The following is a 19,094-nucleotide window of genomic DNA, read 5'->3' as shown; positions in this document are numbered from 1 at the left end:
GTGGTTTCCATAATTGCCTGGCGAACTTAGCACGTATTAAATTCATTTTAGGGCAGAACTTTGAAGGATTTCCAGTTCAAATTCATTCTTTCACATTTCTGGCTCTTTGCACTCTTTCGAACCTTGAACCTTAAAGATCAGAACTGCTGCTTGAGCGTTTCATTAGTCCTATGTGAAATCCATACTTTGGCACAGCAGCTTAGAACATTCTGAATGGCTTGCACCCTTTTCTTGCTACAGTCAGGATGGGGAGCCTGCGGCCCTCCAGATGTTACTGGACTCCAACTCCCATCAGCCCCAGTCCTCCAGATGTGGTTGAACTACAATTCCCATCAGCCCTGGCAAGCATGGCCAATGATCAAGGATGATGGGATTTGTAGCATCTGGAGGGACAAAGGTTTCCCCTACAACTTAGTACAGTGTTTCTTAAACTTGGGTCTCCAGCCGTTGTTGGACTACATCAGCCCAGCTAGCAAGACCAGTGGTCAGGGATGATGGGAGTTGCAGTCCAACAACAGCTGGAGACCTAAGTTTGAGAAACACTGTTTAGTACAGTGGTACCTCAGGTTACATACACTTCAGGTTACATACGCTTCAGGTTACAGACTCCCCTAACCCAGAAGTAGTGCTTCAGGTTAAGAACTTTGCTTCAGGATGAGAACAGATATTGTGCTCTGGCGGTGCGGCGGCAGCAGGAGGCCCCATTAGCTAAAGTGGTGCTTCAGGTTAAAAACAGTTTCAGGTTAAGAACAGACCTCCGGAACAAATTAAGTACTTAACCCAAGGTACCACTGTATAAGACTTTGGCAGCCTGAACAAAAGCTTGTTCTATAAGAAATTTGCCTGTTTTTAAGGTGCCCACAAGACTATTGTTTTCACAGCATGGTTTAGACTTTGCTCTTTTGGGAAATGGGCTGCTAGTTATACTGAGGACAGGTGTGGCAAACCTTTGCTCCTCCAGATGCTGCTGAACTTCCATCATCCTGGCACGCATTGGACAATGACCAGGGATGATGATGAGTTGTTGTTGCAGAGCTACACATGGAGGGACAAATGTCCTTCACCCCTGCTCTCCCTAATAGTAGGGCTGGCCAGAATGGAGATATGCCTGTAAGCTTTCGTATGCACCAGGGATGGGGAAAGAGTGGCCCTCCTGTTGTTGTTGGACTCCAACTCCCATCAGCCTCAGCAAGCATGACCAATGGCCAAGGAGGATGGGAGTTGTGGTTGAGCAACACCTGGAGGTGCAAAGGTCTATCTCAAGCATTCCTGTTCGTTTTGTCTTATTTCTGGTGGCTGTGCCGCCTTGCGGGTCCCAGAGAATGACAAGGCAAGGGGACGGATCCTTTACATGGTGGATATGGAAGGCACATTCTGGAAGGACGCCCTGGACCTAATTATTCCCCCGCCGCAAAGATGCGTGGGTGCCTTTCAGATCCTTACAGCCGACTCATTCCATCAGAAGCTATCATTACCTTCCTATCCCGCAAGGGACTGATGCAAGGTGCGCCACAGATTGTTAGCAGCCAATTGTGTAACGAGGAACAGGCTGCTTTACTTGTAAGTGGGTGGGTAGGTGGATTTGGGCTTGAGGTCCAATGAAGGGAGGGGTGTCCACTAATTCCACTAGCCTGTTGACCATCCTTGAATCCTTTCCAGCTCCTCCGCCGAATGCAAGGCCTTGCCCTTTGCTGAAACGTAGGCATGGGCAACCTTTGACAATATTCTTGGGGCCACCTGCAAAAGCGGACAGAGCAATTAATGTAAATGTTTCAGGAGTCTACTTTCTACACACAGACACACACAGCTCCCTATCCTCGCAACTGGACAAGCAAGGAGCATGAGGATGCACACACACATTTCGGCAGGCTTGGGGGAACCCCAAGGAGTGCAAATAATATTTAGGGGAGGCACGAAGCCTTGGTGGGGCAGCCCCCAAAACAGACCAGTGAGGACTGAGCATGGGCAGCTGCCATGGGATGGTGGCTGACTGGTGGGGGTGGGGGGTGGGGAGAAGGAATGGAGAATGGAGAGGAGGGATAATGGATTGGAGTGTCTGGAATACTGAAGCACAGAGCACCACGCTGCAACACTTGGTTGCAGTCCTCACTTGCAGCACTTACTTATTATGTGCAAGGTGTGTTACAAAAAAAGTACCGAACTGGTTTGACAGGTCCCTGTTGCTAAGATGTATAAGACTGAATCAGATAAGTGCTGGAGATGCAAAGAGGCAGAGGGAACGTTCTTTCACATGTGGTGGACTTGGAAAAGGGTAAAAGAGTATTGGGAAATGATCCATAATGAATTGAAAAAAATGTTTAAAAGTACCCCCCCCAAAAAAAAACACACAACCCAGAGTCCTTTCTGTTGGGGACAACTCAGACTGAAGTTACCAGGTGTCAAGAAATATTATTTATGTATGCCACTACTGCAACCCGTGTTTCGTTAGCCCAAAAATTGAAAATGAGTGAGGTCCCAACCAAAGAAGAATGGCAACTTAAGCTAACAGAGTATGCACAACTTGCAGACTTAACGTATAGAATAAGAGAACAAGAACATCATAGGTCTAGAAACATTTATTGAATATCTGGGGGGAAACTGTACAGCTGAAAACGGTGGCAGCATTAAGATAAATTCACCAGTGTAAATAAGTTTTGATGGATGCAATAATGGAACACTGAATGGTATAGTTTTTGTAAAATATGCAGGGATTTACAATATGCAAAATGAACCATGGAAAGAGAAGAAGTGAAGTCATTGATATCTTAAGGGTTTAAAAACGAGTACTTTAAATTGTAAAACAGGAAATTTAATTAAAATATTATTTTTAGAAAAAAACAAACAAACCAAGATAGGTCCCTGCTCTGAAGTGGCTTACGATGTAAAATACGCACAGGAAAACAACATAGTTGGATACCAGTGGCTCAGTAATAACAGCAGGAGAGAGTTAGGGTAAGGTTACCAGATTTTTTCCAATGAATCCGGGGACACTTTTCAACTTCAATGGATTTTGTATGTGGACTTATTTGTAAATCCAGGGACTGTTCCCCGGGAAACGGGGATGTCTGGTAACCTTAAGCTAGGGACCTCATCACCAGCTAGTGGGCTTCTGAGAAAGACATCCAGTTGACCCCTGGGGGGGGGGAGACAGGATGCTAGACTAGATAGTCCCTTGGCCTAATCCAGCAGGGCTCTTTTGTTGTTTCATTTGTAGATCCCTTCGATGCCAAAATGGTTTCTGAGTAGTAAAGGTAAAGGGACCCCTGACCATTAGGTCCAGTCGTGACCGACTCTCGGGTTGCGGCGCTCATCTCGCTTTACTGGCCGAGGGAGCCAGCGTACAGCTTCCAGGTCATGTGGCCGGCAGGACTAAGCCGCTTCTGGCAAACCAGAGCAGCGCACGGAAACTCCGCTTACCTTCCCGCCAGAGCAATACCTATTTATCTACTTGCACTTTAATAATAATAATAATAATTTTTATTTATACCCCGCCCTCCCCAGCCAAGGCCGGGCTCAGAGCGGCTTACAAGGAATAATAAAAACAAGTTAAATGATTACAACTTAAAAACAAAATTAAAAATACAACATTAAAATATTGAAACATTAAAATATTAAAATGTAGCCTCATCGCAGGAGGAGAAGGAAAAGAAAAAAGAAAGAGAGGGAGGGAATCAAATTTAACGTGCTTTTGAACTGCTAGATTGGCAGGAGCAGGGACCGAGCAACGGGAGCTCACCCCATCGTGGGGATTCGAACTGCTGACCTTCTGATCGGCAAGTCCTAGTCTCTGTGGTTTAACCGACAGCGCCACCCACGTCCCCTAGTTTCTGAGTAAGTTTGCGATAAAATATGCAATACATTGTGTTTGATTTCCCCCTCTTCCTGTCCCCTTCCCCTTGTGTGTTGTGGGTTGTTGTTTTTTCAGATTCTAAGTCTACAGGCAGGGCCTGTCTTGTTTTTAATTCATTGCATGTGAGTCGATCTGGGAACCTTTTTTTGGCTGAACAGTGGGGTGCAAATGCTCTCAATAAATGCATACAGCGGTACCTCGGGTTACAGACGCTTCAGGTTACAGACTCCGCTAACCCAGAAATAGTACCTCGGGTTAAGAACTTTGCTTCGGAATGAGAACAGAAATTGCGCGGTGGTGGCAGTGGGAGGCCCCATTAGCTAAAGTGGTGCTTCAGGTTAAGAACAGTTTCAGGTTAAGAACGAAGCTCCTGAACAAATTAAGTTCTTAACCCGAGGTACCACCACTGTATATGTATAATTAAAATTACATTAAAACATTAAAACATCCTTAATAAAAATATACAGCGAAATAAACAAACAAGAGGCATAACAGTTAGAATGGTTTCTTTAAAATTAGTTGAAACAATGAAATCACAAGTGCACTTCAGGGGAACGCTTGTCTAAACAGGTGTGTCTTCAAGAGCAAGTGGAATGACGGGGCATCTAATATTCCAGCATGGATTAGAGGAACGGTGTCGTGTGTGTTTGTGTAGCACGGGTGGAGGAAGCAGAGTTGAACAGGCCACATTTTGTTAGGACAAGGTTCACCTGCCCACAGCCATCTACCAACCATCCACCCATCTCGGTCATGCCACCTCTGTCCCTGAGGAAAACAAAATATCATTAGGAGGTTACACAACTGCATTGCCCAATTGCTCCCGTGTTGGATCAGGTGATGGAGCAAAAAAAAGCTCCAAGGCACAAAAGATGGACAGATGTCCAGGTCAGATAAGACAAGCTCACATTTGCTTGATGCTTTAGATGGAGACGATGATAGGTGTACTTTGAAGTTCAAGTCAAGGGGGAGAGTCATCCCCACATATACGACGGGATGCCCTGAAAGCAGCTATGCAAGGTGGGAATGGCTAAGATTTTAAAACATCGAAATGTTTAAAAAGAGCGTAAGCTACCTGCAGGTTCACCTGAGAGCTCTTCTAGTTCCCCTTCTGCTTCAGAGTCTTCATCCTCATCCGCTGAAGATGAGGAGTCTGGCCCCACGTTCATGACACCGGGGATCTCAAAGCTGAAATATGGCAAATCCAACAGCTTTTTTGGATGCAAGCTATGTTTGGATAGATCCTTGGCCCACATTTAGAATGTTTTTTTTTATGACTTTGGGGAGGAGGCGCCTATTCTACACCAACGGAAGAATCCAAGAATCACCATAATGCTAACATCTGGCAGAAACCTAGAATACATAGCTGTCAACGTTTCCCCTTTTTAAAGGGAAATTCCCTTATGGGTTTCCTCGCAAGAAAAGGGAAAAGTTGACAGCTATGCTAGAATAATATAGATATATTTACTTAATCTGAATCAAAAGGAGATTACTGCTATTCTCACCTCTAGACTGAATAACATTAGCACTAGTATCATCAGCCCAGATGATACCAGGGTGTCATATATCACTGGATCTAGCCCACAGATTTCTAAATAGTAGGACAGCAGAGCAAAAGGAATAGTAACCAGTTGGTTTTGATCACGCTGGACTTGCATAAAGCATTTGACCAGCTGGAGTGGCTGTTGCGTCTAAATTTTCTGAAATTGCCTCATCTGAGAAATAAATTTGTGGGTGCTATTACAAAATCTCATGGTACCTCAAGGGCAGTGATGAGAAACAATTATTTTAATTTCTCTTTGTCTGAACTTCACACAGCTGCAAATTTAGTTTGTATCATTGAAAGTGGATGTGGCATTCTTGCAGAACAAGCTCATTTCTACCACCCCCAAGCCCATAAACCGATGGCAAATTGTACAGGGGAGCATGGACCAATAGGAACATCTGTGTAAACATCTCAGAGCATTTACTCACTAAACAGTTTCATCATATAACCTTCATGCAAACTTTGTAGAACAACTTGGGATAAGCATTCAATAAACAAGTCATCTGGGAGAGTCCCTGTCTGATTAATAATAATAATAATAATAATAATAATAATAATAATAATAATAATTGATTTGTACCCTGCCCATCTGGCTGGGTTGCCCCAGCCACTCTGGGGAGCTTTCAACATATAAAACATAATAAAGCACGATGATGTTTTCTTTTGTTTGATTTGAATGGGATAGTAGTGTTTTGTTTTCTTCTATTTTGGACCCTTAACGAGAGATAATATTACATCAGCTGTTGTGTCATTTTCCTTGTTTGGGTGTTTTCTCTGGTACCGAGTTGTTGCTTTATCGGTGCTTCTGTTGGACACGTGCAAATAATTGTACTTCTTGGTAAGGGAGGGCAGTGGCAGAACATCTGCCTTGCATGTCGAAGGTTTGATCCCCAGCATTTCCAGGTAGGACAGAGGATGCTGCCATCAGAGTCGAAAGGAATGCGATCAGCTGCATCTCATGGACCCAGAGGCAAAGGATGTATAAGAGCAGAAGTTTTGAAAGGCTGTGTGTGTCAGGAGCTCATCCTACACTCGAGTAGGACCCTGGCAGAGACACATGCCCGACTGGCATGTTCTCTCCCTCCTGGTCAATCATTCAGGAGCTTCAAAAGCTTTCTTGTTCCCAAACATCACAGCAACCAATGCCAACCAACACTGGCAGTTGCGTAACGGACCTCAGCAACTCAGCCTTTTGGCTAATCTACTTTATTTACATATAAACACAAACGGAGCACTGCAACATGGCTCCCTCTCTCTCTAGCATCAGAAAGCAAAGAGAGAAAGAACAAAGGACAATACAGTGGTGCCTCACAAGACGAAAAGAATTCGTTCCGCGAGTCTTTTCGTCTTGCGATGTTTTTCGTCTTGCAAAGCACGGTCCGTCGCAACTGCGCCTCTTCAAGCGGCTTAAAAAAAAAAGCGCAAGACGTTTTCGTCTTGCGAAGCAAGCCCATAGGGAAATTCGTCTAGCGAAGCAACGCAAAAACGGAAAACCCTTTCGTCTAGCGAGTTTTTCGTCTTGTGAGGCATTCGTCTTGCGGGGCACCACTGTAGTCCCACTTCACGTAACACAGTAACACAAACATCCTGTTTCCATCACTTCCCACTCTGTGGAGTCAAAACATATACCGTCATGTGAAAGACAACAATCCCATGACTGCAATCACGGAGCAGGAATTCTAACAGTGTGGTGTCATGGTCAGAATGCTGGACGAGGACCTGGAATGCCAGGGTTCAGAAAAGAAAGATATTTGCCTAAGCACCGAAAGGGCGTTAAAGGAACTGCCAGCTAGGGAACCAGGAACAGGCAGAGTACTGTTGCATTCATGTCCTGCTTTGGCGCATCCCTTGGGGAAACCTGGTTGGTCAATGTGACAACAGGATAGGTGCACCCTGATTAAGTAGGCCTCTCCTTTATGCTCTTACGATATGTGTTGACTTTTATACAGGCAGCCTGTTCAAGGACGGGGTGAAAGGGAGGTGCATTTTTTTAATCCGTGTTTGGGAGGATCACCAGGTGTGGGGTGGAGTGTCAAAAGGACGTGCAACGATGGCCACCAACTTGGACAGCAGTAAAAGAGGATTAAAGATATTTAAGGAGGACAAGGCTATCTTATGAACTGATCCACACCCTGCAATCATCCTCTGAGGCCTTTCCTTGTGTGTCTCCTCTGCGAGAGGTGGCAACACGAGAACAGGGCCTTTTCTGCAGTGGCTCCCTGTTTGCATAATACTCCCCCAAAGGAGGCCCTTGCCTTGTACTTTCATTACATATCTTTAGGTGCCAGGCAAAAAATGTTTCTCTACAACAAGGCCTTTGGCTGATTAACATTCTACGGTCTTTTAAATGTGTTTGTATGGGGTGTGTGTGTGGTGTTATTGGTTTGTTTTTGTTTTATTATATATATTGCGTGTTCTCATTTTGTATTTTTATGTTGTGAGCTGCCCTGTAATCTTCGGACAAAGGGTAGCGTACAATTTTAATTAATTAATAATGGACGCGGGTGGCGCTGTGGGTTAAACCACAGGGCCTAGGGCTTGCCGATCAGAAGGTCGGCAGTTCGAATCCCCGCAATGACGGGGTGAGCTCCCGTTGCTCAGTCCCTGCTCCTGCCCACCTAGCAGTTCGAAAGCACGTCAAAGTGCAAGTAGATAAATAGGTACCACTCCGGCGGGAAGGTAAATGGTGTTTCCGTGAGCTGCTCTGGTTCGCCAGAAGCGGCTTAGTCCTGCTGGCCACATGACCTGGAAGCTGTACGCCGGCTCCCTCGGCCAATAAAGCGAGATGAGCGTCGCAACCCCAGAGTCGGTCACGATGTCTGTGTTCTCCCGTCAGTGCCAGAGGCAGAATGCATTTGAATGGCCGTTGCTGGGAACTGCAGGAAGGGAGAGATGCTCATGGGCTCAGGCCCTGCTTTTGGGGCATTTATCTGGTTGGCCGCTGTGAGAACAGGATGCCCGGACTAGGTGGGCCATTAGCCTGACCCAGCAAGCTGCTACCACATTTCAATGGTCTGGTCAAGTTTTGGACAAACAATATTGTTGCAAGATGCTCTGACAGCTGCACAGAGTCCATAGCATGAGAGGGTGGGGCAGGAATCTTCCTTAACTGGCTCCTGAAGGTCTTCTCTGACTCCTAAAAATCCCTTTTTAAACAGGGATTGAAGCCTAGTGCTTTCTCTGGTTGCTTTTCTTCTCAACTCCATCTTTAATCTAGGAGATTAGACACTGTAAAATGAGCAGGCACATGGTGTGACCTCATGACTTATGCGGAACACAAATGTTTTGCAAACCGTTTTGCATTTGCTGGCACACATGTGTGGGTGTTTGATTGGAGCCATAATACATCCCTTCGATGTGCAGCATAGGTTTCATCATCCTCATCATCACTCCTACCACGTGGTTATGCCAGGAGACTACAGGTAAATGCAAAACACTACTAAACCTTAGGGATGCGAGTGGCGCTGTGAGTTAAAGCACAGAGCCTAGGGCTTGCCGATCAGAAGGTCAGCGGTTCGAATCCCCACAACGGGGTGAGCTCCCGTTGCTCAGTCCCAGCTCCTGCCAACCTAGCAGTTCGAAAGCACGTCAAGTGCAAGTAGATAAATAGGTACCGCTCCGGCGGGAAGGTAAACAGCGTTTCTGTGCGCTGCTCTGGTTCGCCAGAAGCGGCTTAGTCCTGCTAGCCACATGACCCGGAAGCTGTACGCCGGCTCCCTCGGCCAATAAAGTGAGATGAACGCGACAACCCCAGAGTCGGCCACGACTGGACCTAATGGTCAGGGGTCCCTTTACCCTTTACCTTATTGATAATGTTAATATTTCTTGGAAACCTGTTAGAGGTCATACTACCATGAAGCAGTATATACATTTTATTAAAATGAATAAATAAAAAAGGGAAACTAACAATGGGTATGAGGAGAGATCTGTAACAAGAGACCTAGGCGTCTCTTGCTATCTCCATTCAGGAATTTACCTGTTACACTTCCCCCCTCCAGAAATCTCAGGATAGTAGGTTGGGCTGCGAGGGAGTTTGAACCCTGGGCCTCGTCAAATGCTCTAACCACTGCGTCACACTGTCACTTGGGAAGAGGACTTTGTTGGTGGGCGTCAGGCAGAGAGGTCAGAGCTAGCCTTCCTTAAGCTCTCACTCAGGTCGAAATACAGCCTGCGTTAAGAACAAAAAGCAAAACCCACCACCGTTCCTGATCACCTTTCCGTTCTTTGTCTCTGCCTTGCAGGTGTGTTTGACTTTTGCCATGGCTACTGATGTCAAAGGAGATTGCCAAGAGGCTCCACACACAACGGTAAGTGAATATCCACCAACGGCCGTGAAACATGCAAACATGGCCCTGAAACAGAGGTAGTCCTAGCAGGAGGAAGGCAAAGAAGAGGGTTTGGGGATCTCTTAAAGATCAGCGAGAAGGGCAGATCTGACCTGTGCAGGGCATATATAGTCCCTCTAGAAGCGCCTTGTTAAAATACCCTTGCAACGAATGCCGGTCTGTTGACAGGAGCAAGCCAGCAGATCACACCAAGCAACTTGGAGTCTTTATTAGGATCTGCGCAGGTGTGTCAAGGCCAATGATCACAGCAAGCCCATCTCCAGCGGGTCTTGCCCCCATGAAGCAGTTGCTGAGACTGAAGGTCCGCACCTCCCCAAAGCCAGGATTTCCCCCAAGCGATCTGAGACGGCTCCTGCAAGAAGCTAACTTCTCCGCACTCTTCATGCCTCTACTGGTTCTAAGAGAGCGGGGCAGGGAGCGGGATGAGGAGACACCCGAGACTCTTCACCAGCGTCTTGGCCTCTGGCTGGATGAAGAAGAGCGGTGGGAGGAATCAGCTGGGGAACCCCCCCCCCCAAGGAAGCAGGTTTAGAGCCCAGGGAATGGCGGTAGAACAACGATGAATGGTCAGAAGGAGAAGAGGGAGCAGACTGGGAGGAAGATCTGTCAGAAGCAGAAGAGGTAACAGGGTTTAGTGAGCAGGAAGAGGCTGTGACAGAGAGCAGTCCAGAATTAGAGGCAGAAGAGGTGGGATTCCAAGAGGCCGAGATGAGGTGTGTTTGACTCAGGCTGCTGAAGAAACCAGGTGGTTTCTCCCCCTCCTGCTTTGACCAGCTACCCTCCCTGCTGATCTATAAGTACAACAAACCACCCTGTGATTTTCAGATGCAATTGAATAAATTTAATAAATAAATGGACCCTTCTTGAATTGCGACTGTGCTATAAAACTCTCATTGTTCTCCACCGTCTTCCAGAATGTCGTGACCAGAGTGACCAGCCTCCCCCTAGTCAGCTCCACCTACGACATTTGCCACTCTCTGTATAACTACGCCAAGGAGAATTACCCGTTCATCAATTCTGCCTGCAGCGTGGCGGAGACGGTGGCGGCGATGGCCGTCGGGAGTGCCGTTGGGGGCGCCCAGCCGCTTCTCGGCCACCTCGAGCCCCAAAGTGAGTCCTTGAATGCCACGGAATGGGGGGAAGTTGTGGTGTGTATGTAGGAGAACTCTTTGTGGAGTGCAATAATAATAATAATAATAATAAATTTATTATTTGTACCCCGTCCATCTGGCTGGGTTTCCCCAGCCACTCTGGGGGGCTTCCACAGAGACCAAAAATACACTAAAATGTCACACATTAAAAGCTTCCCTGAACAGGGCTGCCTTGAGATGTCTTCTGAATGTCAGGGAGTTGTTTATCTCTTTGACATCTGGTGGGAGGGCGTTCCACAGGGCGGGCGCCACTACCAAGAAGGCCCTCTGCCTGGTTCCCTGTAGCTTTGCTTGTCGCAATGAGGGAACCGCCAGAAGGCCCTCGGCGCTGGACCTCAGTGTCCGGGCAGAACAATGTGGGTGGAGACGCTCCTTCAAGTATACTGGACCGAGGCCGTTTAGGGCTTTAAAGGTCAGCACCAACACTTTGAATTGTGCTCGGAAACGTACTGGGAGCCAATGCAGGTCTTTCAAGACCGGTGTTACATGGTCTTGGTGGCCGCTCCCAGTCACCAGTCTGGCTGCCGCATTCTGGATTAGTTGTAGTTTCCGGGTCACTTTCAAAGGTAGCCCCACGTAGAGCGCATTGCAGGAGTCCAAGCGGGAGATAACTAGAGGACACTAGTGCTGAAGGACACTCCGCCCCTGTGGTTCTGCCTGCATTGGGGGCAAGCAGACTTTCATCCAGAAGTCTGCTCCAGATTCAGACCTGCCTCAGACCCCATTTTACAGCTTCTGTCTTTGCAGTGCTGTGCTTTTGTCCCTGTCAGTTTGTCACGCGCCGATGTTTTCTGTGCTCCCTCCCTGAGAAGCAGACAAGAGAGCTGCACGGCCCACGCTTGCTGAATCGAAAAGCAAAAGTCTTCCTTTAAAAGGCAGCCCAGCTGTGCTTAAAACACACTTTGCAAAACCTGAGCACTTGCGTTAAAGGAGAGCTCTTTGCGCAGCCTCAACTCCCTCACAAACAAATTGAGACCGACTTTGCTAAACCTGAGCTCATGGGTGTAGTCAGGGGGGGGCACAATGGTACCCACCCGAGAGATGCTGGAACCAAGTTCCGGCGAGTTCCAGTTGTGGAAAAAAGCCCTTGAGTAGGAAGAGACCACAAGAATCATCTTGTCCAGCCTTTCTCAACCTGTGGGTCCCCAGATGTTGTTGGACTACAACTCCCATCACCCCTAGCTAGCAAGGCCAGAGCTCAGGGATGATGGGAGTTGTAGTCCAACAACATCTGGGGACCCCACAGGTTGAGAAACACTGAATTCTAATCCAACCCCCTGCAATTCAGGAATCTTTCACCCATATAGGTCTCAAACCCACAGCCCTGAGATTAAGAGTCTCACGGTCTACCAGCTGAACTATATTCCTCAGCAGATATAGATTATTGTTTTCCGTGGGGTTTTGATCTTGGTTTTATTTTCCTGCCTTGGAAATGTTTGCTTTTAAACGATAATAACTGTGTGTGTGTGTGTGTGTGTGTGTGTGTGTGTGTGTTTTATAACACACTGAGTTTGTGTGATCTGCCTTCTTTCCTTCTGCCAGTTGCTGCTGTGAACCAATATGCTTGCAAAGGGCTGGACCAGCTAGAAGAGACTCTCCCTATCCTTCACCAGCCGGCCCATCAGGTAATAATAATAATAATAATTTAATAATAATAATTTATTATTTATACCCCGCCCATCTGGCTGGGCTTCCCCAGCCACTCTGGGCGGCTTCTAAAAGAATATTAAAATACTATAATACATCAAACATTAAAAGCTTCCCGAAACAGGGCTGCCTTCAGATGTCTTCTAAAAGCCTGGTAGTTGTTGTTCTCTTTGACATCTGGTGGGAGGGCGTTCCACAGGGCGGGCGCCACCACCGAGAAGGCCCTCTGCCTGGTTCCCTGTAACTTGGCTTCTCACAGTGAGGGAACCACCAGAAGGCCCTCGGTGCTGGACCTCAGTGTCCGGGTAGAACGATGGGGGTGGAGACGCTCCTTCAAATATACTGGACCGAGGCCGTTTACAAGTACAATAATAGAATCACAGAACTGCAGAGTTAGAAGGGACCCCGAGGGTCATCTAGTCCAACCCCCTGCAGTGCAGGAATATTTTGCCCAGCGTTCCCCGCGATTCTGAAACTGAAAAGTTTCACGCTCTGCTGATTGAGTTATCGTCCTAGGCAGGCCAGTCATGGGTGGGGCCTACCCATTGTTCTCCTCTGCATTCTCATCCTCACAACAACCCTGAGAGGTAGGCCAGGCTGAGAGGCAGCAACTGGCCACTCCAGGTGACCCAGTGAGCCTCAAGGCCAAGTGGGGAGATTTGAAACCTGGTCTCTCCCAGGTCCTCCTACGCCACACTGGCTTTTTTAGCTGTTAATCAGTATTTCTCCCATTCAAATTAGATTGAAGTAGACTGCACGCGGGTGGCGCTGTAGGTTAAACCACAGAGCATAGGACTTGCCGATCAGAAGGTCGGCGGTTCGAATCCCCGCGACGGGGTGAGCTCCCGTTGCTCAGTCCCAGCTCCTGCCCACCTAGCAGTTTGAAAGCACGCCAGTGCAAGTAGATAAATAAGTACCGCTCCGGCGGGAAGGTAAACGGCATTTCCGTGCGCTGCTCTGGTTTGCCAGAAGCGGCTTAGTCCTGCTGGCCACATGACCTGGAAGCTGTACACCGGCTCCCTCGGCCAGTAAAGAGCTACAATTCCCAGTATACTTTAGCAAATTACAGCTCTTGAGATTCTTTGGTGGGGAGGTCACCAGCTTTAAATGTTGTGCTTTAGATCTATGGTGCTGATCTGTTAATATGGTATTATTCATCTCCTTTGCACTGCAAGTAATGTGGTATAGCTGTTAGAGACTTGGGCAAGGACCAGGAGACCAGGGCTCAAATCGTTGCTCAAGCATGAAGCTCACTGGGTGACCATGGACCAGTCAAAATCTTCCAGCCTAACCTACCTCCCAGGATTGTTGTGAAGATGAAATGGAGACAGGGAAACCATGTACCTGACAGGAGCGAGCCAGCAATAAATCACACTGAGGAAGTTGGAGTTAACTCTTTATTAGCAAAAAACAGGATCTGCACAGGAGTGTCAGGCCTAATGAGCACAGCGACCCATCTCTGGCAAATATTGCCCCCATGAAGCAGTTGCTGAGACTGGAAGTCCCCTCCTCTGCAGGGTTTCCCCCCATGCAATCTGAGACTGTGCCTGCATGAAACTAATTTCTCCCCTGCCCTCTTCATGCCTCTCCTGGTGCTGGGAGACCAGAGGGAAGGGGAGCTTGTCGCAGCAGGACAGGGAGACACCCATGCCTCTTCACCAGCTGAAGTATTTCTCCTCTGCTGGTTCAGCTTCTGCCACTCATTCTGCACTCCCTTGCTCACTAAGCCCTGTTGCCTCTTCCACTTCTGACACATTTCCTCCCAGTCTTCCCCCTCTGGCCACTCATTGTTGTCCCACCACCACTCCCTGGGCTCTGAGCCTTCTTCTCTTGAGGGTTCCCCAGCTGGTTCCTCCCACCGTTTCTTTGCATCCAACCAGTCCGTGACAGTACCTTGGGCTCCTCAAAGGAAAGGTGGGGTATAAATGTTGTTGTAATAGTAATAGTAATAGTGAGTTGACCTTTGGTCTGCCTCCTTTCATTTCTAGGTGATTGAAGACGGTGTCACCATAACCAAAACGGTCATCTGTTCCACGGTCAATGTAGCCAAGGATGCTGCTTCCGGGGCCAAGCAACTCTGGTCAAACAGAGTATCTGAAGCTGTCGATCTCACCAAGGACATTGTCCAGGACAGCGTCAACTTGACCAAATCGGTGGTGACCTCCACCGTCAACACCGCAGTGAACGCCGCGAACGAGGCGAAGGAGCTCGTCACTCATAGGGTGGCCGACGTCGTCAACCTGGGCAAGGAGACGGCCCAGGACAGCGTGGAATTGACCAAGTCGGTGGTCAATACCGCCCTCCAAGCTGCCCAAGAGACGAGGGAACTTGTGGCTGGCCAAGTCAAGACCTGTGGGCCTGTCCAGGAAGGCATTGAGATGACCAGTCTCCTGAGGCAGGCGCTGAGCAGCGGTGTGGACGTCATGTTGGGGAAGACAGAGGATATGGTGGACTACTACCTGCCCATGACTGACGAGGAGCTAGGTAAGAATGGGCTTTGGTGCTCTGCAGAATTGGCTGACACTTTGGGAACTTTGGTCAGGTCATGGGGGCTTCCAACAGCTCTCAGCACCATTGACAAACTAGGTAAAGGTAAAGGGACCCCTGACCGTTAGGTCCAGTCGTAACCGACTCTGGGGTTGTGCACTCATCTCGCTCTATAAGCCGAGGGAGCAGGCGTACAGCTTCCGGGTCATGTGGCCAGCAGGACTAAGCCGCTTTTGGCGAACTAGAGCAGCGCACAGAAACACCATTTACCTTCCCGCCGGAGCAGTACCTATTTATCTACTTTTACTTTGACGTGCTTTCAAACTGCTAGGTGGGCAGGAGCAGGGACCGAGCAACGGGAGCTCACCCCGTCGTGGGGATTCGAACCGCCGACCTTCTGATCGACAAGTCCTAGGCTCTGTGGTTTAACCCACAGTGCCAACTACACTTGCCATAATTCAGTGGAGTTAGCCATGTGGCCTCCTCATGCTTTAGATGTAGGGTGTGAACGTACCCCAAGCCATCGCCAGGTTTTATTGCTCAGCCAAATACAGGTTATAGCCATGAACAAACAAAACAAAGCCAAGCAGGTCTCAAAAACATATCACAGCACATATGATTAAAACATTATAAAACACTTCACCAATGGTGGAAAAGTCAGGGAACAAGACTCTAGGGCTTTCCTGAGTCGAGAGGCTTTTAGTGCAAACTTCGCTGTGTTGAACGTAAAAGGTTTGTTTGAGCTAGACAGCAGGTAATTTATTTATTTATTTTTTACATATTTTTAATTAAAGATTTCTTGGTTTACAACAGGTAATCGCAGTGGCGTAGCATGGGGGTGCAGGGGGGGCCGGCCGCACCGGCCGCAACATCTGGGGGTTAGGGTTAGGGGGCGCAAATCCACGGGTTAGGGGGCGCAAATTACTTGCCTTGCCCCGGGTGCTGACAACCCACGCTACGCCACTGGGTGATTGATTTTATCGATGTCACTAAAGGTGGCAGTTGACTGGAGGGGTTTCTTTAATTATTTAGCCCTTGGAATGATGGTTTTAGGCCTTGGCCGGTATTCTATAGTCTTACCTGTGAGTCGGGGGCAGCATATTGATGCACCCCCATGTGGCGGCGTTTGCAGGGCCCGTTAAAGGGTTGATTGCGGGAGCCCTACAGTGGCGGCACATAGGTCAAACTCCCGGCTAGGTGAAGTGGGAGGGCATGCTGGGTAAGTCAACACTTTACAGTCCCCTCCCACAACAGCTGATTGCCCTGCGCACCCTCAGCCCCTGTCAGGTATGACAGGGATACCTTCCAAGGCCTAAGCCAAGGTGAAATTAAATAAAGTTACGGCCGAATTGAAACCCATAAATTGTTGCCATGTCTTCTCTTGGAGGTGGGGTAGGCTCCAGGGACAGGGTTTAGCGCCTGGGCTCGCAAACAAAGTAATGGAGAATGAGAAGTGGCCAAAACGGGTCATGATGGCTGTGCTCTGGTTCCACAACTGCAGTAATGTTTCTACACACCAGTTGCTTATGGAGCCCAAATGGTACCCCTCTCACACACAAAAGGATGGGTATTAGCAGGCTTGAGGGGGAGCCCCAAGTTCTGCAGAACATAGAATTGTGGAGTTGGAAGGGCCCCAGGATTCATCTGGTCCAACCCCCCTGCAATGTACAAATAATATTTTTTTTGGGGGGGGGTGAAGCCCCACAACCTTCCAGATTTGCCCATCTTTCCCACCATGCTGATGTCTATCTGTTCGTATTTGTTGCAGCCAAGCTGGCCACGGAGGTCCGAGGTTTCGGAGAAGGCTTGGAAGAGCAGAGGAAGCAGCAGAGTTACTTCGTCCGCCTGGGGTCGCTCTCGAGCAAAGTCCGCCGTCGCGCTTACTTGCATTCCCTCGACAAGCTGCGTCTCATCCGGGAGAACACTCAGGATACGCTTTCTCAGCTCCAGCTGGTGATCAGCCTGGTGAGTCCGGAGCGTCCATACTTAGCAGACATGACCCAACTGCCTCCACGCCATTGTACCGCCATTCTCCGTTTTCTCCCTCTTCCACAACACTACATCAATCAATACTTTATTGCGGTCCAAAGACCCACAAAACAATTTCAAAACTTGTTGTTGTTTAGTTGTGTCCGACTCTTTGTGACCCCCTGGACCAGAGCACGCCAGGCACTCCTGTCTTCCACTGCCTCCCGCAGTTTGGTCAAACTCATGCTGGTAGTTTCGAGAACACTGTCCCACCATCTCGTCCTCTGTCATCCCCTTCTCCTTGTGCCCTCCATCTTTCCCAACATCAGGGTCTTTTCCAGGGAGTCTTCTCTTATGAGGTGGCCAAAGCATTGGAGTCTCAGCTTCAGGATCTGCCCTTCCAGTGATTTCAAAACTAGGTACAGTTAAAACGACCTGACAAACAGATGGAAGAAACCAAGGCTGTCATTTTGTTTTATCTAGGGCAGAATGATATTTTTTTCTTATAGCCTCCTAAAGAAACTTTGCCATGGCGCTTGTAATATCATTTGATCTGTCTTCCAAAGATATTTAATACGGAAGGCTTCAGATTTCGAGAGATTTTTCTTAAAAAATATAATGCGGTATGGAAATGAAATTAATAATGTATACGTTATACCAGTGGTGGCCAAACTTGGCCCTCCAGCTGTTTTGGAACTACAATTCCCATCATCCCTGACCACTGGTCCTGTTAGCTAGGGATGATGGGAGTTGTAGTCCAAAAACAGCTGGAGGGCCAGGTTTGGCCATGCCTGCGTTATACAAAACACAACACTGACACACGTTGCATTAAAACTTTCCGCTTTTATTGTTGACATCCATTTTATCTCCCCTCCATGATGTTTTTGCATGGTTTCATAATCTGGTTTTATCTCTCATTTAGAGAGAGAAGCAGTGTAAAAATGCAAAAGTTAATATCTTCCGTTGCCAGCATCCCTTGACCCCCCCTCCGCGTCCTCACATTCTGACTTCTTGCGCCCCACTTGCCTCCGCAGGTTGAAGCCGCGCAGCAAGGCCTTGGGAAGCGGCTCCAAGAGGCTCAGGAGAAGCTGAGACAGGTCTTGCTCGAGTGGACCCAGGCACAGCCGGAGGAGAGGAAGGCCGCGGCCGGAGGCCCACAGCCAGAGGTACCTCTCGTCTCTGTATCGCAGCAGTGACAAAGCTGCTGTTGTTGTTTTTTAAATTGAGGGGAACTACAAGTTAGTCGCGCTCATCAACTGCAGCGGGTCTACTCTAAGTAGTATGCAGTTGGATATAACCTTATATTTGAATTGCACGAACAGCAAAGGGCTCTGTAAGCCACTCCCCCATGGTGTGAACAGCAAGAGGCTCTTTAAGCCACTCCCCCATGATACGAACAGCAAAGGGCTCTTTAAGCCACTCCCCTATGGTGCAAACAGCAAGGGGCTCTTTAAGCCACTCCCCCATGGTGCGAACAGCAAGGGGCTCTTTAAGCCACTCCCCTGTGGTGTGAACAGCAAGGGGCTCTTTAAGCCACTCCCCCATGGTGCGAACAGCAAGGGGCTCTTTAAGCCACTCCCCCATGGTGCGAACAGCAAAGGGCTCTTTAAGCAACTCCCCCATGGTGCGAACAGCAAGGGGCTCTTTAAGCCACTCCCCCATGGTGCGAACAGCAAGGGGCTCTTTAAGCCACTCCCCCATGGTGTGAACAGTAAGAGGCTCTTTAAGCCACTCCCCCATGATACGAACAGCAAAGGGCTCTTTAAGCCACTCCCCCATGGTGTGAACAGCAAGAGGCTCTTTAAGCCACTCCCCCTGATGCGAACAGCAAAGGGCTCTTTAAGCCACTCCCCCATGGTGTGAACAGCAAAGGGCTCTTTAAGCCACTCCCCCATGGTATGAACAGCAAAGGGCTCTTTAAGCCACTCCCCCATGGTATGAACAGCAAAGGGCTCTTTAAGCCACTCCCCCATGGTGTGAACAGCAAGGGGCTCTTTAAGCCACTCCCCCATGGTGCGAACAGCAAAGGGCTCTTTAAGCAACTCCCCCATGGTGCGAACAGCAAGGGGCTCTTTAAGCCACTCCCCCATGGTGTGAACAGC

The 19,094-nt window shown here is 48.4% G+C and overlaps 1 protein-coding gene across 2 annotated transcripts in view; it reads left to right on the top strand.

Annotated features, from left to right (window-relative positions):
* Positions 1 to 19,094, top strand: part of LOC309522824 (perilipin-3-like) — a 187,360-nt gene that overhangs the window by 166,015 nt on the left and 2,251 nt on the right. The window contains exons 2-7 of one of the 2 annotated variants that reach the window (XM_082206438.1): positions 9,631 to 9,700; positions 10,654 to 10,849; positions 12,433 to 12,515; positions 14,526 to 15,021; positions 16,793 to 16,989; positions 18,027 to 18,158. In XM_082206438.1, the coding sequence (XP_082062564.1) occupies positions 9,653 to 9,700; positions 10,654 to 10,849; positions 12,433 to 12,515; positions 14,526 to 15,021; positions 16,793 to 16,989; positions 18,027 to 18,158 (1,152 nt within the window). In that variant the 5' untranslated portion in view covers positions 9,631 to 9,652. The remainder of the gene's footprint in view (positions 1 to 9,630; positions 9,701 to 10,653; positions 10,850 to 12,432; positions 12,516 to 14,525; positions 15,022 to 16,792; positions 16,990 to 18,026; positions 18,159 to 19,094) is intronic. The other variant, XM_082206439.1, reaches the window with a different exon arrangement.

The sequence above is a fragment of the Podarcis vaucheri genome (genome assembly GCF_965113315.1).
Source record: "Podarcis vaucheri genome assembly, chromosome: 18".
NCBI lineage: Eukaryota > Metazoa > Chordata > Lepidosauria > Squamata > Lacertidae > Podarcis > Podarcis vaucheri.
This window is presented reverse-complemented; position numbering and strand designations above follow the sequence as displayed.